The 25,516-nt window shown below is 47.0% G+C and overlaps 2 protein-coding genes across 7 annotated transcripts in view; one reads left to right on the top strand and one right to left on the bottom strand.

Annotated features, from left to right (window-relative positions):
• Positions 1-897, top strand: part of dnai7 (dynein axonemal intermediate chain 7) — a gene marked incomplete at its 5' end in the record, with an annotated part of 5,335 nt that extends 4,438 nt beyond the window's left edge. The window contains one exon of the mRNA XM_072377332.1: positions 476-897. Coding sequence (XP_072233433.1) covers positions 476-751 — 276 coding nt within the window. The remainder of the gene's footprint in view (positions 1-475) is intronic.
• On the bottom strand, positions 817-25,516 carry lrmp (lymphoid-restricted membrane protein). Of its 6 annotated transcripts, XM_072377327.1 has the most exons (40): positions 25,439-25,516; positions 24,128-24,840; positions 21,660-21,767; positions 20,296-20,476; positions 18,874-18,935; positions 18,716-18,791; positions 18,444-18,602; positions 18,238-18,355; positions 18,014-18,064; positions 17,845-17,922; positions 17,676-17,732; positions 17,510-17,569; positions 17,156-17,220; positions 16,969-17,062; positions 16,273-16,419; positions 16,091-16,174; positions 14,652-14,803; positions 13,686-13,788; positions 13,039-13,177; positions 12,874-13,005; positions 10,973-11,016; positions 9,686-9,782; positions 9,328-9,499; positions 8,643-8,730; positions 7,343-7,386; positions 7,157-7,245; positions 6,910-7,046; positions 6,346-6,430; positions 6,217-6,259; positions 6,105-6,132; positions 5,690-5,830; positions 5,177-5,311; positions 4,945-5,092; positions 4,682-4,722; positions 4,528-4,596; positions 4,279-4,337; positions 3,955-4,053; positions 3,090-3,218; positions 1,818-1,957; positions 817-1,658 (listed from the first exon to the last, which is right to left on the bottom strand). In XM_072377327.1, exons 2-40 carry the CDS (start codon positions 24,783-24,785, stop codon positions 1,516-1,518), a joined length of 4,455 nt encoding a protein of 1,484 aa, XP_072233428.1. In that variant the 5' UTR covers positions 24,786-24,840; positions 25,439-25,516; the 3' UTR covers positions 817-1,515. The 6 variants fall into 6 exon arrangements, with proteins under 6 accessions (XP_072233428.1, XP_072233427.1, XP_072233430.1 ...); XM_072377326.1 differs by having other exon boundaries at positions 12,874-13,177; XM_072377329.1 differs by lacking the exon at positions 3,090-3,218 and adding an exon at positions 2,354-2,380 and having other exon boundaries at positions 12,874-13,177.

The raw sequence follows: 25,516 nt of genomic DNA, 5'->3' as shown, positions 1-25,516 counted from the left end.
TGAAGATAGACAGGGACGCCCCTGTTCTGGTAGCGCTCGGTAGGTCATTCCACCATCGTGGGACGACACATGAACAGAGTTTGGATTGTCTTAGGCGTGGTGTAGGAGCTGCTAGACGACAATCCTGGGACCAACGGAGGGACCCAGTTGGGACAGAAGCCTTTGCAAGAGCATTCAAGTAGATGGGAGCCGTTCCATTAAGCTCTTTGTAGCTAACATCAGGGACTTGGATCTGATGCGGGCGGCTAAGGGCAGCCAGAGGAGCTCAATGAACAGAGGGGGGACGTGTTCTTTTAGGCTGATCCAAGACCAGACGCACCGCCGCGTTCTGGACCATCTGCAGAGGTTTCACAGGCTGGAGTACACCTTCATAACGATAAAGCTGCTTCTGTGGATGATAGAGAGGGTTCTGGCCTTCGGAGGGGAGACTCAGAAAAAGAAAAGCAGATGTGTAATTATTACCCATCTCTGGCAGGCTTGTGAACACCTTGGGTCCGACCCTGTGCCCGAAGGCTCGTGGAGTCTGTATCTGCTGGGTGCTCAGAGGAGTCAAAAGCTGGAGATCTCAGAGAGGAGCGAAGTCTTCTCCCCCGACCACGACCCTGGCAGCGAGTTCCACTCCACCTTCATCCACATGCTTCAGGACGACTTGAGCCCTGCTGGAACAGCTCTGAGCAGAAACTGCCATCACCTGTTCGCCCACACCGTGCAGCGCCTGCTCTGTGCCACCAGACCTCTGGCTTACTCTTAACCTGCCTCTGAGTTCCTCATCGGTTCATTTGGACTGATGCAAGAAAACAAATCCGTTGTAGAATCGGCTACTTTATTTGTGCAAAGATCAACACGTCTTCTTTGGAACATACAAAAGTATAGATGTTCAAAACTGTGACAACCACAACTTGGAATAAAAAAAAACAAGAAAACATTTGTGTTAAAACTGTAACAAAGAATTTACAGAAGCAGTCAGAGGTTTAGACCCACCTCAGATGCATCCAAAGCTGTCACTGGGACTGTGGAAAGTAGCTTAAGAATTCACATTTTCTTACTCAAAACTAACAAACTCATAAATATTGATCTCAGAAACATTTAAAGTTTTATTACCAGTATTTATAGCTTTAGGTCATGATGATAAAAAAGCTGGCAGTGTCCTGAAGTGCATGAAATGTGTTAAAAAGCCAGGCGGCGTCACTCTGAGCCACTGAAAGATGCTCGGTGCCAGAGCAGCTGACCGGACTGGATCCGGTCAGACCGGCACCAGCCTGTCCCTTTTCTTGTAAACAGACATGAACACACACACAAACTAATTCAGCAAACGTGATGCGATGCATAAAATCCTCCAAAGGGTTAACGCCCCCGAGGCCCGGCCCCTGCTGGCGAGATCAGTCCTGTTTAAGGAGTCTTCAGGCACCAGGAAACAGCCTCTGCTCAGAGGTGGCCCACCGGCCTTTTTCCAGTCCCCACCTCAGAGCACAGATAGTCTGCATAGAGCACCATCCCCCCCCCCACCGCACCAGGCTACACAGGGGGCTGGCCGTTGTGCCGAAGCCCTGCATAGGGCCACAGCAGCTGCTGGATGGTCGTCCAGGAGTCCCCTGTCCCCACCGGGGCTGCATCTACCGCCGGCTGCATCACCAGGCTGGCGAGCAGCGCCAGGAGGCCTGTGCATGACAAAGAAGAGGATGGAGAACTCCTCTTTTCACAATAAATTAACTTAAGGTGAGATAAGAGTCAGCTGTTGGGTGAGCCATTTCATTCAGAGAGCAGAGAATCAGATAAGGTGAGATAAGAATGAATCAGAGAATCAGAGTTCAACCTACCTGCGAGCACCACCACAATAGCCAGCCAGAGCCAGAGGCCCCTGTTTCCTCTGGGCACCGCCGCCCGGTAACTGGTCCCATGGGACAGACACAGGGCGGCTCCTGGATCTGTGGACGTGGGGCTGGATGAAGGACTTGGACTGAAGCAAAGCAGAGAAAATGTTGTTGTGGGGTGAACAAAAAGTTACCAAAAATGAGCTGTGATGGGAGTAAACCGTCACAGAAACACTCATTCATGGCAACCGATGCAACAGACAGCAAGTGGTTAATTAGATGTGGCTGAGCTGAAATGATTTAGCCACCGGGGTGATGAGAAAACACCCGAACGAGCACAAAGGTTGGCTTGGAGGTGGATTAGAGCATCGATTAGTTAGACAAAAGCAGCTGACAAAAATCGGCCCGTACTGGTTCTGACGAACCTTTCACTCACTCTTCACAGGACAAACAGGCATATGTTGCATGCTTTAACACACATTTGCTTTAAGACAGACTGCAGAAGCACTTCCAGCTTTGCACTCGCCTCCCTGCAGACTTACAGCGTTACAAAGAGCTCATCCTGACTCCTGAGGGATGTTCAGAGGAGAGGAGGAGAGGAAAGTTCAGAACAACACATCATCTGCACCTTAAAGGTTCAGCCCGAGGTGCACAAAGAAAACGCTGCACAGGTTAGTAGATGAGCGGGCAATTAGGCTCATTAGACAAGCAAGAGGACGCGAGCGCCGTGCACCCAACAACTCAAACTCAGTGATCTCAGGCCAGTAAAAAGCTGAGGGAAATTCTTATTTCAGTTTCTTTATTTTTGCTGATACAGTCAGAAAATGGTGTTAACATGATTTGAAGCGATTTGAGCCCCGAGAACAAAAAGCTGGCCAACATACATCACATATAATGAAAGAGTTTCATAGCTTAGGAGGTTCCATCAGTTTAAAACGACTTTAAATCATGAAGAAAAGCGTCTTAAAAAGGTGACAAAGTGTTTGAAATTCTAATTTGCTGTTCATCATCACAAGTAAGACACTGAAAAATGACTCGACAGTTCTTAAAATATCTTCCAGTCTGAGAATCTGTTATAATTTACAGCACAGCTGGCCAAGTAGCATGATGTGATGATCATGGTGAAAGAGCCAGAGACCTGTCAGCGACTGGGAGCTAAAACCGCTTTAATAACAGTTTAACTGGTAAATCTTTCATCTGGAACCTCAGTGCAGCTAAGAGAGCAACTCTTTCACCATGCAGTGGTGCAGCTAGTGCTGCTCTTTTGGTTGGACTAACATCTTAAGGGGCAGAATGAGGGAGGTGAGTTTGCTGCCCAGCTCACTGAGGCTGGACCTCCGCCTCTCTGCCACCGGCTCCTCCTTCTGCTCGTCATCCAACTGGCTGTCTGTGCTGCTGATGGACCTCCTGTGGGCATGCATGGTCAGGCATTCAAACACTTCAGTGGTTTATTCACATACAAGCAAACCTGCACAACCACAGCCACTTTGGGAGCACATGCACACCTAAACATGACATTATGCACAGATAGGAGCAGGCTGAGGAGCCGATTAAAAACATCTGTCACCAGATAAGAAATCAGGAGATTCCCAGCTCAGCAAACAAAACTCTCCAATATGAAAGCAGGAAGCCACAGAGCAACTTTGATTTGTATCAGGCTTAAATATGTCCTCAGGACAAATGCTTTTTGTGGTGCCATTAACCAATTAAGACCTGAAACATGAGTGAAAACAGCAGTTTTTCCTGTTATAAAACAGGAATGTAGGCATCTGACAGGCAAAGATGGAAGGACCAGATGCATCAAAGACAGCTGCCATGTGGTTTGGTGTCATCATCACTGCTTTTTCCTCTTTTATCTCCTCACCAACTTGACTTTATTTAGATTTTTTGCACCGTTTCAGTTTAAATCTGCAGTCCGAACTCGTTCTGCACCTGTTAATCACTTCCTGGAATTAAACCCAGGAAATAAAATGCAGCCATCTTTGCAGGAGGATCAAATTATGTTAGACTTATTCCTACAGTATTTTCCAGATATCAGCAGTACTGCCACACCTGAAAGCTGCCATCTTGATGCATGAGGCTTTGCTTTGAAAGGACCTGTGTGACACAGCCAGTGCAACATCCATCTCTTGGCAGGTCTTACCCCTTCATCATGAGAGAGGGCTCGTCGGAGTCAACCCAGGCACCAGAGCTAACAAACCGTTTTAGTGGGGGACGCGCCATGCTCTTCCCAGCCACTTTCCTGGGAGCCGCCGTTATCACATATGGAGCATAACAACAACAACCCTCAGGTCATGACACAACAAGCCTCGTCGGCTTGAACAAACAAGTCCAAGAAAAGAACAATTGTATTCGGTGCAGACACCTAAAGAGTCCACTTGCCTTTAACTTAGCCAACATTTAGCCAACTTTATGTAACTAAAGCTGTCCTAATGCAGCACTTTAAAGTGCGAATACCAGCACCTACCATGGGGAGCGCCTGGTCAGCCTCTCTGCATCAGCCTCTGAGCCGTCTTGTGCTTTGGCCTGTGATGGACATGCAGGATTTAGTAGAGAAAGCAGCAAAGAAGAGTGACAGTATGAGCCAAAGGTTCTTTTTCCTTCATAACAGCACACATGTAGGAGGGTTTTATCTCAGAAAACCGAGCGTAAGGAGCCTTTTTATGACACTCTGACATCTCCTGAAACAAAAAAAGGCAGATTTAAAGCCGCTTACCATGTCAAAGTGCATGTTGCTGCCACCAGAACGGGGGACCGGTCCCAGGCTGAGTCGCCTGGTTTGTGACTATAAGGACACACGGGTGATAAAGAAGCCTCAGTAAGACATTATTTAACACACAAAGCCTGTAAATAAACCAAATCCAACCCACTTTGTTGTACTGCGATGACATCTTTTTGCCACGGTAGTCATCTGGAATGAAAAACAGTTCATTAGTGTGTGTGAACACATCATATTCTACGCTAGCTTTGTTAGCACAGAGCTAACAAGCTTCCAACCTTTTGTGTGTGTGAACACATCATATTCTACGCTAGCTTCGTTAGCACAGAGCTAACAAGCTTCCAACCTTTTGTGTGTGTGAACACATCATATTCTACGCTAGCTTCGTTAGCACAGAGCTAACAAGCTTCCAACCTTTTTCTGTTTGCGATCCAAAGGATCTCTCGTTCTGCATGAGCGCCTCTCTCAGCTCCAGCAGCTCCGCATGCTCCTTAGTGTACGTCCTCCTCAGGTTCTCCACATGCTGAATCATCACCTCCACGGCTTTACCGATGCGATTCTCCTGTTGTTCCCCAAAGCCAATCAGAACAATCATCAGCAACATGACTTTACACCAGTCACAGTGCCGGGCTCGTCCTCTGCTGACCTGGTGAATAGCTCCCAACATCTCAGAGCGACTGGACACTCTGGTCATGGACTGCGTGAGAATGTCGAGGTTTTTCTGAAGCCTCTGGATGATCTCCATGGACTGGCTTTCATCCTCACACAGAGGAGTAAGAGCCTGAAAGTAGAAACAAAAACCAGTCAGTAAGCGACTCACTGTGCACAATTCTCTATGTAACTGGATGCAACTATGAGGCATTAAATATGCAGTTATAGAGCCCATATATAGCCCATTATTTATGGTAAAATAAGTAAATATCCCACAATGCACTGCAGAACTTTAAAGAGTGTCTGTGCCACCCGGCCATGCTTTACACCTTAGTTTGCTAACCAGACTGAAACTGACATTTAAAGCCATTAATAAAGAAATAAAAGGTAATTCTCCAAAAGGCAAAGAGTGAAAAAACCTACTTTCCAGCAACGAATTAGAAATAAAACCAGTAAAAACATTTAAAAGCAGCTGTGATCACAGGTAGCCGAGTGTTTGGCTGTAAACCTGCAGCAGGCCTTGGCAGCTGGACACTTCTCTGCGGACGTTCTCCTCAGCGAGGTCTCGGGATCTCTCCTCCAGATGGAGCCTCTTCTCCAGCGTGAACATGTCACATTTGAACCCGAGCGCCAGGCGCTGGAATTCTGCCTGATAGAAAATGAAAGATGCACTTTGGCAGCGACTGCCTCACAGATACATGACAGATGAAGTATTTCCTGATTACAGATGCCTCGTCTGCACTGGCAGAACAAGGTAGACTCCCTCACACCGGCTGACTTTAGCTATCAGCTGTAACTTTGAATTTAGACACACTTCTTATTGGAATGATGCCAAAAGTGTTGTTTTTACAGCTAAAAGATCTCAAAGACGACACTGCTGTGCATAACTGAGGAAAAGTTCCAGTTCCACGAGGCACACATACCTCAATCTCCTTGTCACTGGGGGACAAGCTACAGAAAAAGAGAGATAAATTAGGAAAAGTTCTTGAAACTCTTGGATTTGGGTGAAGCTCCAACGGTTATTTGCTGTTTTACCTGTTCCTGTCTTTGCTGGTGTCAGCGAGGACCGGCGACTCGGCTAAAATTAAACGATCAGCAGGTGAAGGTCACAATCATTTGACTTCAGAGGAAATAAGCTTGAATATTTATTGAAACTGCACATACATTCCTTCTCCGCAGCCTTGCTGGTCTCATTCTGCTCATCCTGAGTCTTGTGCTTCTCAAATACCTCCATGCCGTGCGTCAGCTCCTGTAAAACGTGCAGAAACGTTACAGCCGCCGCCCCGCCCTGCTCCGGTCTCTCCATTCCAACTTCCATACTGCTCCTGCACCGATTCCTCACATAATGAAGCCAAATGTAGGATTAAAAACAGCTTGCAGTGCACTTTCGGTTCAGACCGACTGCCTCAAGCGGAGCCAAAAATCTAACTACGCATCTCAGTCTTCCCTCCCTTCCTTTCACACACTCACAGCTGGAAAATCAACATTTTTCCACGGTACACATTCAGGTTTCAGGACACAAGCTGCACAGCCGTTGCAGATAATCACAATGGCACCATCTCCACTCTACTTCCTGTTGGCATTTCACCAGATCAGCTTATTTTCAGACATTTCTGCCAATCACATCCTGTTAAAACTTCAGGCTCGAAAAGCAAACAACAATCCGCTGAAAGGTCAGTGAGAGTGCGGCAGATCCTTCTTATTTTTGTCCTTTTTGGCCTCACTAACCTCTGGATGGCTGGGGTCAGAGGTCGTGCTGCTCATTCCACTCCCTGATTGGCTGCCGTTTATGAGGGATGATGCCGACTTAACGGAGCTGCTGTCAGAGAAGACGTTCGGCCCGCTGCTGATGAGCCGCTCTGCCCCTGAAAGGCGATTTGTTGGGTAGGTGTTTAAAGTTGCACACAGATGCAAGAAGCTGCACAAAGTGCCAGAATGACGCCTCCAGTTGCTCGCTGAAGGGTTTCCCTCCTACCTGCCAGACCGGCCGACACCGTCCGAGCAGCAGCTGCACCGTCCTGCACAGATTCCTCTTCCTCCACCAACACGGGTAACAAGCTGGTGCTGCAGACACACACCACACTTTACCAACACTTCTGAACATCTGTTAGCTTCAGTGAGAAAGAAAGAAAGTGTTGGCTGCTGCCAGCGAACCGCTCACCTGTCCTCAGCTGCTCTGTCCGGTGAATGGTTCCAGCTTAGGCTCTGAAACGGCCCAAAATACAGGCACAGAAGGAAGAAACTGGTTAAGAAAAGGCAGGTTATTTTGCACTGATTAGAAGAAGGATGCCCACACGTTATCGTACGCCGTACCTGTCCCATGGCAGTGAAACTGTGTCTGAGCTCCACAGCGTGAGCAGGAGAGATTGGGCTGATGCCTTACATAACGTGGAGCTACATGGAGAGCTCTGCAGTGCTGTGAGGCTGTGAAGGGTGCTCAGCTAACACTGGCACGCTGCTAAGGAGTGGAGGCGGACTGCACGCAAACGGCGGTGCGAAAGCGATCGAACAAGGTGAGAGTCGGAGCAGTGGGACCTTGTGTAATGAGCACACAGATAGAGTTTATCTGCTCTGATGCAGCTCCACACAGGAAGGATGTTTTTCTATCCATCAGTGGATAAAAACTCCTGAAAAGGTCCTAATTCAAACATTAACTAACCACCGTGCATCAAACTAAAACCAAATGAACAGGCGAGATAAGACCGGATAAAAGACCCACGAAGGTTTCTTCATTTACATGTTAAACCAGAATTCAAATATATCCAAAGAACAGAGTCCATATGGAGGCCTCAGCTCCTTCACATTAAAGCCAACGCTCACTTGTGATCCATCAGAAATACTTTGGTTTGTGGCTCAAAGGCGTCGATTAGTGCTAAAGAGCGTTTGTTGAAGCACTGAACACACCCTGTGTTGCTCTGATTATCATGAAACCATTAAATAAGAGTCAGACAAACAGGAAAGAAGTTAATTCTTAAAGATTAATAATCAAACGAGTAATAAAAGTATTCTGCAGATAAGGAACAGTTAATGAAGCATTAAAGCTCCTGTTAAACCTTTTTCTTCTTCGATTAAAATCTGACACTCTGCAGAAAACCTGCAGCAGCTTTGAGTAAACTTGGAAAGAACAACAACACTTTAACACCGACATGAAAACATGAGAAACATCACATATTCACCTCCTTTGGCTCCAGTTCAGGGAAGCCAACAGCTCGTCCATTCCTTCCACCGCTCCCTGAGTTTCCCTGAGCTTTACCATCCCTGACCTCACCTCACTTCCCTGCCCAAAGCCAGGATTCCCTCACATCCTTTCTTCAGAAAGCTCTGGCCACACCCACTCTACTGAGGCCCCTCCCTCCCTCAACAGCACGCAACACAGAGCGGGTCAAAAAGAGGAAGCAGTGGAGAGAACAGAGGAAACCGTGATCCCTCATGCATCGCAGCACTTCCCCTCTGCTACTCACCTTCTGTCGGCTCATCTCTGCTTCACTCGGGTCCACCTCGCCTTCTTTCCGTTCCTCTGCCCTCTCGTCCTCACCGGCCGGCCGGGTGCTGGCCACAGATGTAAGGTCAAAGGTCAGCTCTCAGGCACGGTGCATTTCTCTGATTCTCCATCGACACATTTGGCAGGTTATAAGAGTTTGTGAGCAGCTGTTACGGTACGTGACACAGCATGAAATGAGGAACAGCCGCCTTCTGTTTGGAGGCGGACTGCGCCAATGCAAAGCGTGGCCATCACGACACTTACTCGCCTCCACTCTCCTCCCACAGCCAGGAAAACGCTCATTTGGCTACCAAATGTTGTCATAGTCATATGGAAATGATGAAACTCAGTAAAATGGTAACTTCCCTTGTGACTGGCTGGACTATTGACGACCTATCAGCATGTCAAATCTAGCAGGGACAGTTTTTACTGCTATGAAAATGATCTTTTTATCTATTTTCTTTGTTACGACTCAAATTGTCCACAGAACAGGTTCCAGCTTGTTTATTACAACATCCTCAGACTTTTATGACTCAACAGCCACATGATCAGCTGCATGACTTCACCTTTATTGGTGCAGATTAGAGAAGTGTGATTCAATTAAAAAGTATTAATTACTTTGGTGTCCTCTTGTGGTAAAGCTAAAGAACACACAACACTGTTACCTCTCACTGTGGGAAACAGCCTCATCCGGTCCATTTGATGAGTCGTTGGGAGAAACCATCACGGTTGCGGGGGCGGGGGTGTCAACAGGTGTGATGGTTCGGTCCTGGTCAGACCGAGACGGTGCTGCACCACAGGAGTGAGACTCCGTCCTCTCAGGAACTTCTCCAGCCGCTGAGAGAAGAAGAAATCTCACATTTCAACCTCAGAACACCTGAGCTCAGAAAGCATCTGCAGCTGAGCAGCCAAAGTCATGATTTAGAGCTTCAGCTGCTCTGAACCAGCAGCACACTAAGTCAGGAAATGAGTCTATGGCGTACAGCACAGCAGCAGAAAGTGAAACACGAGAGGAGGTCTTACTGTTCTCTGAGTGGGACAGATCAGGGAGAGCATCTGCCTCCGGGCGCTTTATGCTGACAGCTTGTGAGTGGGCGCTCCGTGGTGCCGCTGCCTCTTCCTGAAAATACACAGAACCGTGAACAATCAAAAGAGGAGTGGGGCAAAGAGATCAAACAGCCCACGCATGTGAGCCAAACAGCCGGCCCGAGTCGGTCTGCAGAAGCAAACCTGTGAAGATGCTGCACAAGAAACCCAGCAGCTGCCCATCAGCCTGTTTGACAGCCCCCCCCCCCCATTACTGTTCACAGGGAGCTCAAAAGCAAACATCACTACTGTTAACAGCTTCAATGCAATTACATAATGAGGCTTCAATGGAATGAATTCATCCGAAGAAGTGAGCAGAAACCAAAACATTCACGATGACTCATCGAATGAGAGCGTCTTCTTTTTCCTGTAACCTCAGAGTGATCTTAAGCTTTCATCACTGCTAAACAAGGAAGCTTCAGAGCAAATATGCAGCCTGTGAGCTCTGAATCAAGCTATTTGGTAGGCAAATGAAGAGGAAAGTGAATGCTAAGCGAGGACAGAAGGAAGCTGGTGGCATTTTGGGTCTAATGTTGCACATTTGAGTTAAAATCAGCTCAGATAATCAATCACATTTAACGTGTTAAATGAATCCTTGAATGACAGGAAAAGTTAATCAATCACATTTAACGTGTTAAATGAATCCTTGAATGACAGGAAGAGTTAATCAATCACATTTAACGTGTTAAATGAATCCTTGAATGACAGGAAGAGTTTTCACAAAGAGCAGAACTGTAGAAGTGAAACAAAAGAAGTGTGAAAACCAGACGAGTCGAGCAAACACTGACCACAGAGAAATCTGCAGCTTCAGGCTGACAATAAGAAGAAAATGCTGTTTGTTAATATGAAAAGCTTCCTGCTTCCTTATCACACGTGCACTAAAAATGCACGAGTGTTCCCGGCAGCAGCAGGAGCTGCTTCCTGCACATCGGACCTTCTTCCAGGCACATAAAGACCCGGATGCATCTGAAGTTGTGCTTCAGGGAGAAACTTTAGAGTTCATCTGGAAGGATTTACTCCCTGAAAGACTTTAAATCCTTTTAATTCAAACCTGTTGATAGTGACCAATGAGATGCCCTGAGTGTTGCATAGCAACATGGCAAAGATGAGTTTAGCTTTAGCGGATCTCACGGGTCAGAATTAAGGCTTTAATGTAAATTAAACTACAAAGTTGGGGTAGAGAAGATGAGCAGCTCCTAAAATTCATTTCCAGGCTTAATTTACCTGCAAAGGTTGGCAGCTGACCTCCTGCTCCGTTTCTGTGGAGTCTGAGGATGAAAATGGGAAAAAGAAAACATGAATTAGAAAGAAATGAAGGAACATCAGGAACCCAAAGGCTTGTTTAATGAAGCCAGAGGTCAATGGTCGTGGAAACAAAGCTTTACTATAAAAGGTGAAGCCCTGAGCTGGTGAGGGTCAGAGGGGTAAATGTCTCTCTGCTGGCTGGCCACTCATGCAGGCCGAGGTTTGGGGATTAATGAGCTCACCGCACCACCTCAGACCGCCTGTCCACCTGGCCATAGAAGGACGTTAGGGAAAGGAAGAGGTTTCAATCTGTGATGACACACGATCTTTAGAGGCTTAAGAGCAGGAGAACCATAGAAGGCAGGGGCCACAGAGCCTGTGTATCCGGAGCTTTAAAGACACACAAACCCCTCCAGGATGTTTGGTCCCATCTCTGCTGCTCAGACTGATTAAAGTCACCTTCCAGACTTTCATTTAAAGTCTTTTTCCTCCATCTCTGCTCCATCATGTAGACATTAAAGCCCTTTTATCCACAGTAACCCTCATTTATCTCTGGATCTGAACCAGCTGGATCTGAACCAGCTGACGGGCTCGGCCATGTTTCAGCTCTGAGAAACTCTGGTGCTGCTCAGCAGGATGTTTGGATCATTATCTTGTTGCAGGATGAAGCTTTGGAGGCATTTACTGGAACTGGAGCAGATCAGATGTTTCAGAACCTGTGGCAGCAGAACCTGTGGCAAACAGAACCTGTGGCAAACAGAACCTGTGGCAGCCAGAACCTGTGGCAGCAGAACCTGTGGCAGCAGAGCCTGTGGCAGCAGAACCTGTGGCAGCCAGAACCTGTGGCAGCCAGAACCTGTGGCAGCAGAGCCTGTGGCAGCAGAACCTGTGGCAGCCAGAACCTGTGGCAGCCAGACATGCCCCCCCCACCGTGTTCAGCAGAGCAGCTGCTATGCTGTGGATCTTGGTTCCTGTTGGTCTCCACAGTTTCTTCCTGCCATCACTCTGATGCAGGTTCATCTGGGTCCGGTCTGTCCAGAACACCTTTTTCCAGAACTCTGCAGCTCCTTTAAGGACTTTTTGGCAAACTGTGACGTGTCCATCCTGTTTCTGTGGCTAACTAGCGGTTAGCATGTAGCAGTGGCTAACTAGCGGTTAGCATGTAGCAGTGTAGCCTCTTAGTTTCTGTTCATGAAGTCTTCTGTGGACAGTCGTCTCTGACAGAGACACACCTGCCTCCTGGAGATGGTTCTGATCCGTTGGACGGGCCTTTGAGGATGTTTCTCTACCACAGTTTTTTGGCACAGCTTCTCTCCTCAGAAGAGGAATTATATGGATTTATATGTCAATTAGCACGCATGGTGAAGAGAAAAATATTGATTAAATTCATCTAAAAGAAATAAAAGTGAAAATAATATTATGATGATATATGAATATTAGTATATTGTAATTTTAACTGGGAAATGATGCCTTTAAATTGTGGTTTTAATGCTCTGATAAGAAAATAATTAGAGTTTTTAGCCGCCTGTCGGGATCCATGATGCTAATTTTTAGTGTTAATCCAACTGAAGGATCTGAAGCTGAATGGGCCGAGCACAGGGATCACAGCTCTACAGCTGTGTTTGGTTTGGCTTTAAAGGTTCTCGTGAGCTCAGGGATCCTTTGGGTGCACGCTGAATACTAGCAGCTTAAAGAAGACTCCTTAAAGCAGGGATGAGCTGACGGTTGGTGCCGTTTGCCACAGCCATTTAGCACTTTAAAGCCTTCGCTCAAAGATCTCAGCTTTCCCTGAAACACCCTTTCACAGCCATTTAAAAAAGAACATCATAAACAGCATAAATGGATAAAATAAAAGGCGTAAATGTGTTTAAATTAAATACCTGGACCTTCTCCCTCGGCACCCTGCCCAGTTTGGGCCTCCACATCGACAGCAGACAGAGGAGTCGATGCGTCCCTCACTTCTCCTCCTGCTGCTGTATCCACCACCGTCCACCTCTCCTCCTCTTCTCCACCTCTGTCCGTTAATCTGTCAGCTGTTTCTCCACCTCTGTCCGTTAATCTGTCAGCTGTTTCTCCAGCTCGGCCGTCCCATCGGCCATCCTGAGCCCAGATCCTCTCTGCTGGATCACTCTTCAAGAAGTCTTGGAGAGCAAACTCTTCATCCCAGTCCAAGTCCTCTCCAGGCTAAAAAACAAACAAAAAGGGGTTAAAAGGAGCTGAAACATTTTAAATACGCCACCACATGTTGCCTGTTGAAAAAATAAACTAAAGTTTAAGATTAAAAGCTGAACAACTGCTTTATTAGTAAAGAACAGCCTGGTTCCTGCATGGAAATCTGGAATTCAAAGCAGAGATATTTCTTCCTCAACAATTAGTGCATCCTGAGTTTTGAGCAGCATGTAGGTGTGTGGTCTAATCAGTCGTGTGCATGTGGGTGCATGTGTGCACTTCATCCGCCAACTCACTCCTGGCGCTTCTCTACCAGATACTCCATCTGTCTGAATGCAGTCACTGCTCAGCATGCAAACCATTTAGCGTCCTTTCGCCAAGTCAAAGTCTCAAAAAAACGTGAGTCGTGACCACAAAGTAAGTCAAATTATCGTAGATTTAGAATAAAAATTCATTTCTACAAGTGGACACAAGTAGTTTGTGCAGTAACCGCCAGGATGGCGCCCGCTCCCTCCCCTCAGACCTCCTCCGGCGTCTGGCAGGAGGCCTCTCTGCTGTCCTGAGGCGTCTTCAGCTGCTCCAGCTCCTCGCTCAGCTGCCGCTTCTGGTTCTCCTGCTCCTGCACCCTGCAATTCAAAATCCTCGTAAGAACACCTCGAGGATTATTTTCAAGCATGCAACATCATCCAATCAGTGTCAGTTAGGAAAGCCATGTGGGCAGAGTGTACCCAGTCCGCAGGGCCATGCAGTGTCCCATTCTGTTGCCCAGGGTGACCTCTTTCTTTAGATTCAACCTAAAATATCTCCTATAAACGCTGTGAAACCTCCTCAGCAGGAGACACAGCCTTTCAGTTTGGTTTTCTCCCAGAAATATCAGCGCCGCAGAGATCCACCTGACAGCTGAGGAGCAGCGACTCCCACCGACAGCCTCCCCGCCGCTGCCTCTCCGGTCCGAAGCAGCAGGCCTTTTATCCATCTGAAGGGGATGTCTCCATGAACACACATCCAAACGGACACATGTACAGAAGGCAAATCCTTCCAGACACACACACGGCTCAGACCCAAACTTAGTGAGGCGCACCTTTTAGGGCCATTAAGGTCGGAATGACTAACTGAGTTAGCACAACTGACTGGCCAACTGAGACAGAGCGCCAGCAAGTGGGGTCACGCTCCTCAGGAACTTCTGCAGGGGTCTGACACTGTGTGGCAGTAATAAAGCTTTCTGTAAAGTCATTCAGGCCCGTGGAGGCGCAAACATCTTGGAACACAAAGCAGCCAAACCAGGCTCAGCTTCGAGGGAAACTACCAGAGTCAGAGGTGTTAGTTTGAAAGAGGGAGATGGTTTCAGCTTTGCTTACAGAGTGTGATTCAACCAGTCCTTAAAGAGCTCAGCTGGCCTCTTCTTCTACCACCAAATCCTCCAAAAGTGAGACCAGCACCCACACACATTTCCAACAAACCAATCAGCCGACAGCACAGAGCGACTCACCTGACTGACAGGTGGAGGATCTCAGTTCGGGATCTCCTCATGTTACTGGCCACTTTGATCAGCTCCTTCTCTAATGAGTCTGTGTACTGGGCCAGCTGGTCCAGGCTGACAACCCAGTCTGCCCTCCTGGCGTCCAGCTCGGCCTGCAGGGTCTGAAAGACGAGGCAGAGGGTCAGCCTCTCACCCGGGTGAAAGGTCGCTGGGTGCCTCCAAAAAGTTTCAACACCCGACAAATCTGCAGCTCACAGCCAAGGTGTTCTGCTTGTTCTGCTTCAGCTCAGGTCTATTAATGATTTCTGCCTCATTTGGCATGTTTACTGCTGTATGGCGGTACGTGGCTAATGAATGCAGAGCGGCAGCAACACGGGAGGAGGGGGAAAGAGGGAGAGAGCGCTGCAGATCGAGTGAGGGAGTGGGCTGTGGACCGCTTGGATGGGGCGCCTGTTGGAGAGTTATATAAGAGATCTCTGGAGAGGAGAAACAGTGGGTGGGAGGAGGAAAAAAGCAGATCGAGTGGTAGAAAAGTGCAACAGGTGAAGGGAGAGGAGGACGGCCATCGTGTTATATAATTTATGATTCATATCAAAACCATGCACTGAAACAGCAGGATATCCCAAACAAGACATGGTTCTGCAGCATTTTCAGACTAAGACTTCAGCCAATAACAGAACATGATGATTAAAACTTATCGGGTCATATTCTGTCTCCTCATGCTGCTGTACCTCTGCTATAAAACCCACCTGAAGCCCCTGATGAGACACCTTGGTTATTCTGGGAGCCTGTTCACCCGTCTTTAACCAACACTGACAGACGTGTGCACATCACTCCTGTTCTTAACTCCCTTCATTGGCTTCCTGTCCTTTATAGAACTGATTTTAAACTTTTAAAGTTTGTTTTTAAAGCTCTTAACGGCCTCACCCCATCGTATTTATCTGAGCTTTTAACTGTAACCCTGGCAGAGCTCTGAGGTCAACAAATCAACTTTTGCTGGAAGTGTCCGGGTCCAAATACAAGCCCTGGGGTGCCCCCAGGCTCTGGAATAAGCTCCCCCCCCTGAGATGCATCTTATTTCTGACCTGGGCCTCTTTAAATCTGGGCTAAAAACATACTTATTTCAGATGGCTTTTAATACCCAGTAGTTTGGTGACACTTTTATCTTATCTTATTAAATTTAGCTGTATTTCATTGCTTTTACTGTTATTTTATTGTTTTTTCTTTATTTATTATCTGCTGTAAAGCACTTTGGTACACTGTAAAGTGCTGTATAAATAAAGTACATTTACCTCCACCGCTGCCACTCCACCCATAGTACAGGGGAGGAGGATCAGGTCTGACTGTGTTCAGGACAAACTAACCTTTAAAAGCTGAGTACTCTATAAATATGCAACTTAAACTGGAGGACAGGCTGACATGGGGCTTAAAATGCAAAAGTATGTGACCTGAAGACTGGTGTCCATGTGGTCACCCAGCAAGCTTTGAAGCGCCGACAACACAGAGCTGGGTTCGTCCCTGAAATCCCGTTTCTGGGAGAAAAAGAAGGAGTCAGAAGTCAAACTTCATTTTACTTTGCTTCATCATGCAGCTTTGGACAGTTCAGCCTCAGTTAATCCCTCTTGGTTACCAGTTTGTTTAGGAGGCTTCTGAACTCCAGGGCCATGTGCTCCGGGTTGGGTCCCTGCAGCATGAGCAGCACCTCTCTGTCCAACGTCTCGTCCAGCGGAGAGGCCAAAGTCATGCTGGTCGACAGATGTTCGAGCCCATGGGCAGCCTGGAAATAAGGGTGAAACACCTCCATCTCAATAAAAGATATTATAAACAGTGTTATCCGTAAGCTGGAGGGTGAGGGAACATACCTCAGACTGTTTGAATGATATTTTTACACAGATCAGAACAAATGGAATCATTCTAATGTGAGGAAAACACCTTGCAACCGATTTCAGAGTCCAGTTAGTTAAAAGACAGTTGTTGCACGATAAGAAATACGAAGAATGTCAGTGGAAATAATGGATTATGTTGGTCCCTAAAGAGAAGAAAGGAGCTACAACTAAGTTCTGACTCATTTCTTTTATTTAAGTACGTTTTAAAAAGCCAGAATCAGCTACTAAAAACAGTCGTGTGTTGGTTTATTTCTGAATGAAGTGAGGCCATTTCATCATTTCTGTTACAGCTGCAACTAAAGTCGTATCAGAGGGATTCAGAGGTTACACCACAAGCTGTGCTTTCTGTTCCTCCCTCTGCTGCCGATCGATAGAAGCACCACTCTGACCCCCCCGTCCACCTTCAACAGACTGAAAAGGGTGAAGAGGAAGGCACTGACCTCCAGTGGTGACTGAGCCAGAGCCAGTTCTGTCTGCAGGGATCCTAAACTGGTCTGGTTCAGCCTGTAAGCCCCAGTCAAAGACAGACTCGCCCTGTGAGAAGCAGGAGAACAGGAATAAAGGCGAGTTATAAAGGCTTATTTTTAAGAGAATTCAGGCTTAATATTCCAGTCTTGGTTCACCCACCCGGCCAGGTCTGGGAGGATCATCTGCATCTGGTTCTCCAGCTTGTTCTTTTCCATCCTCAGCAGCTGGAGTCAACAACAGATAACACCATGACTCATTCAAACAGATTATTCACTGCCAGGCCTCTCCTCACTATCAGGACTGCGCTACAGAGACAGCAGGTGATCCATTTCCCACAAACGCACTCAACAACCAAACTGCAGCTGACAGAGAACTTTTCCTCTCTTGCACCCTGATTTTATCGAAGCCCGAGTAGAATTAGACGATGTCAAAAGCGAGCAAAGATCAGAAGATATGAAACCGGTAAAGTAGTTTTTGATGTGCTGAAATAAGGAAGCAGTTCAACTCACTGACCTCTGTGATGGCAGAGTACTCCTCCAATGCTGCCTTCAGCTCATCCACCTGCCGGCTCTTCTGCAGGAAGCCACAGAGAGTTGGTTGCATTCGCCTCAGGACTTTTACAATAAATACTGAGTTAAAATGCTCCGTAAATAATCATCAAAATACGCAAGGCGCTGACCTCTAAGATAACGGATTCCTTCTCACTGATGAGAGCATCACAAGAGTGAATCTGCACCTGATGATTACAGAAAGAAAGCTCAGGACAACGTTCACATGAAGCCTTTTACAGTGAAGAGAAATAAAAGCAGGCGCCCGAGGCCACCGGGTTAAGATCATTCTGGAGAAACCTGAAGGTCGGCGTTGATGTCCAGCAGCTCCTTTATCTTCTTCTGAAGCTCGTCTGTCTCCATGGTGATCCTGAAGTTCTGCGGAGCCGTCAGAAGGGAGATAGAGCAGATTCCCGTTAGAGGGGAGAAGTGATGACTGTAAAGTGAGGTCACTGATCTAAGGCCGTACCTCCTCCTGAAGAGAGGCGATCTTGGAAATGAGACTCTGGTTTTCTTTCTCCTGAAACCCAAATCAATCAAGAATGACAATCAAAGGAAAACAAAGGAAACATCCTCTGAAGGGTGACAGAAAAACATCTTAAGCAAAGCAGGAGTGCATACATCTGCAGTGGAGACCGGCTCAAATGCAAGAGCCTGGCTAAAGTCTCAGGGTAGAGCTTCAGTTTTACTGACCACATGTTTGCTGTGAGCCGAGGCGCGAGCTCTGCCTTCCTCTGTGCAGCTCAGGGTGGCCTTCATCTCTTCCACCTCCTCCTTCAGCATCTTCTCCTTCTGAGCCAGCTGCTGGTTTCTGCTCACAGGACAGAGAGCATCAACAAAGCCTGTGCTGCTACAGTCCGTCTCTGCTGTGCATTTGTGAGCAACAGACAGCATCTTACGCCCTGGCCTGATTGCGCAGGTCCTCGTTTTCCTCTGCGAGCTTCTGGTTGCTCTCCTCCATGGCCTCCACCACCTGCTTCAGCTTCCTTACCTCCTCCTGAAGCTTCTGGTTGCTCATCTGGAGGTCAGCAACACAGTACACCAGCTCTGATGTTTCACTTTGGAGGAACAGATAAACAGGCAGGCACATTGAAACTTACTTTTCAAATCAAGGGCATGTGTGGGACGTCACAGCTTCAAATAACACAGACCTGAACCAACTATTACTTACAATTCTACTCTGGATGCCTCCCCTCCAAAGGCCTCCAGGCTTCCCGACGTCATATTTAGCAGCATGGACCTCCTGGCTGAGAAAAACAAAAGCTTATAAGAGCCGAAGGCCATCAGTGTTGGATGCATGAACATACGAGGGCCGACGGGGGCAGTCACCACATATGCTGTCTCTGAATTTCACCGAGTCCTCCTGGGTGATGTCATCCGCCGCTTCTTCCCTGAGAAGAGAGAGGACAGTTTTAGAAATTAAGCTTTTTAACGTGTAGAATTTTCCTTCTTTGCAGCTCAAATTCAACCGAACAAACAACTCAGAAGTTGTTTCTATGTCCCGTCTCCAATTAATGATGAAAATAGATTTTTTTAAGTGGGACGCTTGTATTTAGAAGCTGTTACCGTGGCTACAGCATTCAAAAGCAGCTCGGGCCACCCTTATTCTCCAAAAACACATGGTGGCAGATCATATCTGCTCAGATGGAGAACACTCTTAAGAGAGTGAGCAAAACAAGTTCCTCCTGATAGAAACGGCTCCTACATACGCTGCTAAAAAGCATCTGGAGGGGAAATAAGAGCCAAACCAGCTCTGGGCAGGAATTATTTTAAAAGATGAAGTCAGACCTGGAACGGCTCGTGATCTAAACCAAACATCATGACATGTAAAACACTCAGAGGTTGAATTTGAATGCAAACAGTCACCGCTTTGTGCACAACGATCCGATGATTGGGTTCAGACGCTTCAGAGTGACCCAAAACACACAGAAAGGTGCATAAAGAGGTAGGATCTACATGAGCTCAGCACAACCAAGCTGCATTTCACCTAAAAGCTTAAAAAGACCCTCAAACAACAGAAGAAGCAGCAACAGCCTGGAAAAATAAGTCAGAGACATCTCCATCTTTACAAGATGAGGCTTAAATCTTTCGATTACCCTAAAACAAAGCAGAGAGTTCCTTTATTTTGCATAACTTTAAATCAGCCTAAAACACCGTACGAGTCTCTATTCTCTGAAATATTCTCCACAACATCTTCAGCTTCTGGTTTAGAAGTTATTTATAAAGTCTTTAACTTAATTATGACGCAGATTTGGACAAGAAAATGCCTTCCAAGGTGAAGTTTTTGGCTTGAAACGCGCGTCAGCACCAAGCTACGTCCTGGAAACAGGAGAGGACGGCATCACGATGCAGCCGATGAGAGGAGGAACCAGAACGCTGTTCACTGCTGCTTAATCCAGCTCAGAAGCAGCCGCTTACTGACCCAAAAACTTCCAGGGCAAAGTGGGTGAATTGAGCTGCTTTCCCTGCACACCAAGCAGATGAAACTGTTTGGCAGACGAGGGGAGATGACACATCTGGACCACCTGTGCATATGTCAGTGTGGAATCCGTCTTATTCTGCCTCCATTTTCTACTTTAATTCCACAGAGGAAGGAAAACTCCTCTTTTAAAAAGTATCTGTTCATATTTTAAAAGCTTAAATCACTTAAACGAGCAGCTTCAGCCCTTTTATAAGCTAAAGTTTGTAGATAAAGGCTCATGTTTTAGGACAACTTGCCTCGGACCGGGTCCTACATGCACCCTCACGCACCCGTTATTCCGGCAGTCATCGATCCACTCCCTCATGACGGCGTGATACGTGTCCAGATCAATGGAGACGTCTTTATGTTCCGGGTCCAGCATGTTGCAGAGTTCCTCCAGTCCGCTGTCCTCTGAGCTGCGACTGGTGGTGTGTCGCAGATAGTCCACGATGTGCGACACGTACACTTTACCTGGAGGATGAAAGCCGTTTCAGAGGAGAGTCTGAACATTACCCCCCCCAGATATGTTGGGTTAATCTGCATTATTACAGGAGCAGAAGCAGGCAGAAGTAGCCGTTTGCACACGTTTCTCAGAGCTGGTTTCTCTCAGGGCTCAGTTATCTCAGCAGTAATCTAAACTTTCTTTACTCTGACCTCAGGTTTCAAACGTGCACGGCTCCAGGTGCACGCCTGTCCTTGTTTAGATAAAGAAAAGTTTCCTATATAACATCACCTAAAACCGAAAAGGATCTTCATTTCGAGTCTTTATCTCTACCAAAGGGGCCCAAAACCTGCTGATAGCACTTATGAATTAGTTTTATTTAACTCAAACAGGACAATCACGTGCACAGTGCACGTAAGAGTGGGAGAAAATGAAGAGATTGGTCAAAATGAAAATGGTCTGAGGAAACCCAACCTCCCCCTGCTTCTTACATCCCAAAGTCAGCACTTTTCTGCAATAAAGATGTTTGGAAAACACAAGTCTGTGCACAGATCAGTTATGAGGATGTTTAAGGTGCCATAAGATGGTTTCAACTAGTGATGCACAGAGATATCACCACTGCTATCAGCCAATATTCAGTTTTTTGATGGGTTTTTTTGCCTTTGACGTTCTTTAAAGTGATTCAAATATCTTAATTCCCCTTAAATTGGAGCTTGAGGGACCTGCTGGCGCTGAACTGGATTAAAGGTCAGTAAAAGTCAAATGGACGTAAAAAGGTGGCTGCAGAGACTGCGTTTACCATGTCTGGGTACAGGTTTCACACCACAGCAGAGTTTAAGTGGAACTTAAAGGCCACAGTCAGCCTCCAGCCCCTTATTCCTGAACATTTTCCCATCAGCACAGTCTCTGAGCTGTGGCCCAACACCAGCTCTGCTCTGTAACTGCAGCCCGCCCTCCTCAGCCTCCATCTTCATCCTTTGGCCATGTGCACGCCCACACTTTTCAGCTCATAAACACATTCTCTCATAATCCTTCTTGGACTGACAGCTTTGATCCATCAGGTCCAGAACACACAGCTGAGGGACCACCGACATATTTCATCATCAGCTTTATGCATTCAGCTGACTCAGCAGATAATGACTGCACATGTGTGTGTGTGTGTGTGTGTGTGTGTGTGTGTGTGTGTGTGTGTGTGTGTGTGTGCAGGTATACCTCGGCGCTGGGTGTCACATGCATGAAATATGGTATCGAGCAGGTTCTCTTCACAGATGAGACTGATTTCTGCCATATTCTTCCTGTTTTCAGAGGCGACCGACGGTCCTGAAGGAGCATGAATGCATCACAGGAAACACAGACTGCATTGAGATGTTTGAGCACATGATACAGTTTCCTTTAGGCACAGCAATAAGAGAGTAATAGCAGAATATCTGTTATTATGGCAAAGAAATTCAACTGGAAGCTTTTTTTAAACAACTTTTCCTTTTAATTTATTCATCTAGTCATGACTTTAATGATTTATACTTTTTTTATTTCTAACATCTGATAAATAACAAAACACTCATATTGTTAAAGCTGTTAAAGACTAGTCCACAGCTGGACCCATCTCTCTTAAAGACTAGTCCACAGCTGGAGTCACCTGTTAAAGACTAGTCCACAGCTGGATCCACCTGTTAAAGACTAGTCCACAGCTGGATCCATCTCTTAAAGACTAGTCCACAGCTGGATCCACCTCTGTTAAAGACTAGTCCACAGCTGGATCCACCTCTGTTAAAGACTAGTCCACAACTGGACCCATCTCTCTTAAAGACTAGTCCACAGCTGGATCCACCTCTGTTAAAGACTAGTCCACAACTGGACCCATCTCTCTTAAAGACTAGTCCACAGCTGGATCCACCTCTGTTAAAGACTAGTCCACAGCTGGATCCACCTCTGTTAAAGACTAGTCCACAACTGGACCCATCTCTCTTAAAGACTAGTCCACAGCTGGACCCATCTCTCTTAAAGACTAGTCCACAGCTGGATCCATCTCTTAAAGACTAGTCCACAGCTGGATCCACCTCTGTTAAAGACTAGTCCACAGCTGGATCCATCTCTTAAAGACTAGTCCACAGCTGGATCCACCTCTGTTAAAGACTAGTCCACAGCTGGATCCATCTCTTAAAGACTAGTCCACAGCTGGATCCACCTCTGTTAAAGACTAGTCCACAGCTGGATCCATCTCTTAAAGACTAGTCCACAGCTGGATCCACCTCTGTTAAAGACTAGTCCACAGCTGGATCCATCTCTTAAAGACTAGTCCACAGCTGGATCCACCTCTGTTAAAGACTAGTCCACAGCTGGATCCATCTCTTAAAGACTAGTCCACAGCTGGATCCACCTCTGTTAAAGACTAGTCCACAACTGGACCCATCTCTCTTAAAGACTAGTCCACAGCTGGACCCATCTCTCTTAAAGACTAGTCCACAGCTGGATCCATCTCTTAAAGACTAGTCCACAGCTGGATCCACCTCTGTTAAAGACTAGTCCACAGCTGGATCCATCTCTTAAAGACTAGTCCACAGCTGGATCCACCTCTGTTAAAGACTAGTCCACAGCTGGATCCATCTCTTAAAGACTAGTCCACAGCTGGATCCACCTCTGTTAAAGACTAGTCCACAACTGGACCCATCTCTCTTAAAGACTAGTCCACAGCTGGATCCACCTCTGTTAAAGACTAGTCCACAGCTGGATCCATCTCTTAAAGACTAGTCCACAGCTGGATCCACCTCTGTTAAAGACTAGTCCACAGCTGGATCCATCTCTTAAAGACTAGTCCACAGCTGGATCCACCTCTGTTAAAGACTAGTCCACAACTGGACCCATCTCTCTTAAAGACTAGTCCACAGCTGGATCCACCTCTGGTTGCAGTGTTACACACAGCTGAGCTAAGTTAAAGGCAGAGTCTGATCACTCTGCTGCAGTTAGAAATATTAGCATTTTATTCGAGTAGAACGGCCGTGAGCTGACTGATAGTCTTAATGGGCTACTTTCAGTTAGTTTCTGACACCAAAGCAACAACATGTGAATGAGAGCAGCTTCACTGGGAAACAGCTGCATTAATATGCACTCAGGCTTGGATATCTGGAGCTTGAGCAGAGCCCCTCTCGACCCGTTCTCTGTAATGACTCACTCTGCAAATATTGACTGCAAAGCACTTTCATTGCCGAAGGTCAAAATTCAGCATGTGCATCAGAAGTTTCTGCAGCAGGTATCAAAGAGGGACATTTTAACCAAAAACACCAACTTTTAAGCATTTGGATTCGAGAAGCAGAACAAAAATCACATTTAAGAACAGATGCAAACACATTTCCGGTCACCGCCGCAGAGCTCTGACCAGACAAACATCTGAGGCTCTTGGTGGCTCGGGCTGGGTTTGTGAGGCCCTCTGTTACCTGGGGAAGCTGCTGTCTGGGAACAAACCTTCATCACTTAGCCCCAGCTGCTTGCTTTATCCTTTAACAATCTCACTAAACCAAAAACTCTTACCATGAGCCGAAGTGAAAGCTTAAGTCTGCAGTCATAGCAAACTAAATGTGGACATTCCCGGCCTGTACAACCTTCTATCCCAACGTGATTCCTACCAACAGTTTCAATGCCCACTACATTCATTTCGTGTTGCCTTCAGGGACCCCGATGCCTACCTCCATCTCCCATGGACAGTCTTTTCACAACCAGGGCTGGGTAGGGCAGCTCCCGCTCGGCTGCAGGTGCTGCGTCTGCAGAGCAGAAGTTGAGGTTGTAGGACAGCGTGCTGCGACTTGGGGTGAACGTCTGGGACAGAGGAGGACTCGAGCTTTGCCTGTCGCTCTCAGGCTGTGCTGTGTGAGGTCCTCGAGTGAATGTGAAATAAGGGGAGTCCTTCGACTGGCCTGTGGGAGTTGAACAATACCTCTCCCACGTCTTCACGGGTCTTAAATCGCTCCCATCAGCACCTCTCCTCTCTCCGAGGGTGCTGGTGATGGTGTAGGTGATGCGAGCTGGAGTGGAAGGGTTGCATGAGGGGGTGGAGAGAGGGGCCGAGGGACCACTCTTCTGGGAAGCTGCGGAGCTCGGCATGCCTCCCCCTTTCCCCCTCACCCTCTCCCCCTCGTCTCTGTGGAAGGCCCCCTTCTTCAGGATGGCTTCCAGGTTGTGCCTGAGGCCACACTGGGGGCTGTCGTAGCTGCTGGAGGACAGTTTGGGAATCTGAAATGGTGAATTGGGCTCCCGGTCACCGCGCCACTGGATGGTTTGAAGCTTGCGGCAGATACTGTCCACAGGGTTGTGACGACGCGAAGACTGAGGAGTGTAATAGTCCATGCTGCTGGTGGTGGGGCTGCAGAGCTGGCTTCCCGTGGGGAGGAGAGGCTGAGATCTGAGGCAAGAGCGAAAGAAAAGGTCTAAATGCACAAGAACCTTGCAAAGAGCAGTAAAACAGTCATAAAAGCAAAGAATGGTGCATTTAAACTGAGCACATGCATGGCTTTTACAGACAGTGGGAGAATATCATTAATGAAGATTCAGGGGGAATTTAACACCAGCTTTGTGGTCATTTCAGTTCGTGTTCCCAAAATTCAGCGACAAACTGTTTCTGGAGAGTTGAGAACATCAAGAAAAGCAGGAGAGAAAGAAAGAAGCGTGAGAATAAAACGCCACGCAGACCGACGGGATTAAAGCCCGGTCCAGAAAGGCATGAACTCGGTTCTTTTAGAAGGGAAACACGAGCTTTCAGAACCAGCCTTTACCTTCAGGGAACAGGTGCGAAGCGGCTCATTAATCAGCTCGTTAAGCTCTCTTTGAAAAGAATATTTAACGATTTCACAACCAAATTTAATTATTAAAATAAATTAGAACGCGTTTTCCTTTACATTTCGGATGTTAAAAAGAAGAAAATAGTCCGGTGACACGAACATTTAAACATTTTAAATGGTAAAAAACAGACGTTTGTGTGTAAAAAAATCCAGTTTTGTTACCTTGATCCCGTGTGAGCAAATATCCTCCAAGAAATGTTTGCCAAGGCGAACCACCTGAGCACGCGCGCGGGTTACTCG

The sequence above is a fragment of the Leuresthes tenuis genome, unplaced genomic scaffold (genome assembly GCF_036924035.1).
Source record: "Leuresthes tenuis unplaced genomic scaffold, fLeuTen1.0.hap1 SCAF_23, whole genome shotgun sequence".
In the NCBI taxonomy this organism is placed as follows: domain Eukaryota; kingdom Metazoa; phylum Chordata; class Actinopteri; order Atheriniformes; family Atherinopsidae; genus Leuresthes; species Leuresthes tenuis.
This window is presented reverse-complemented; position numbering and strand designations above follow the sequence as displayed.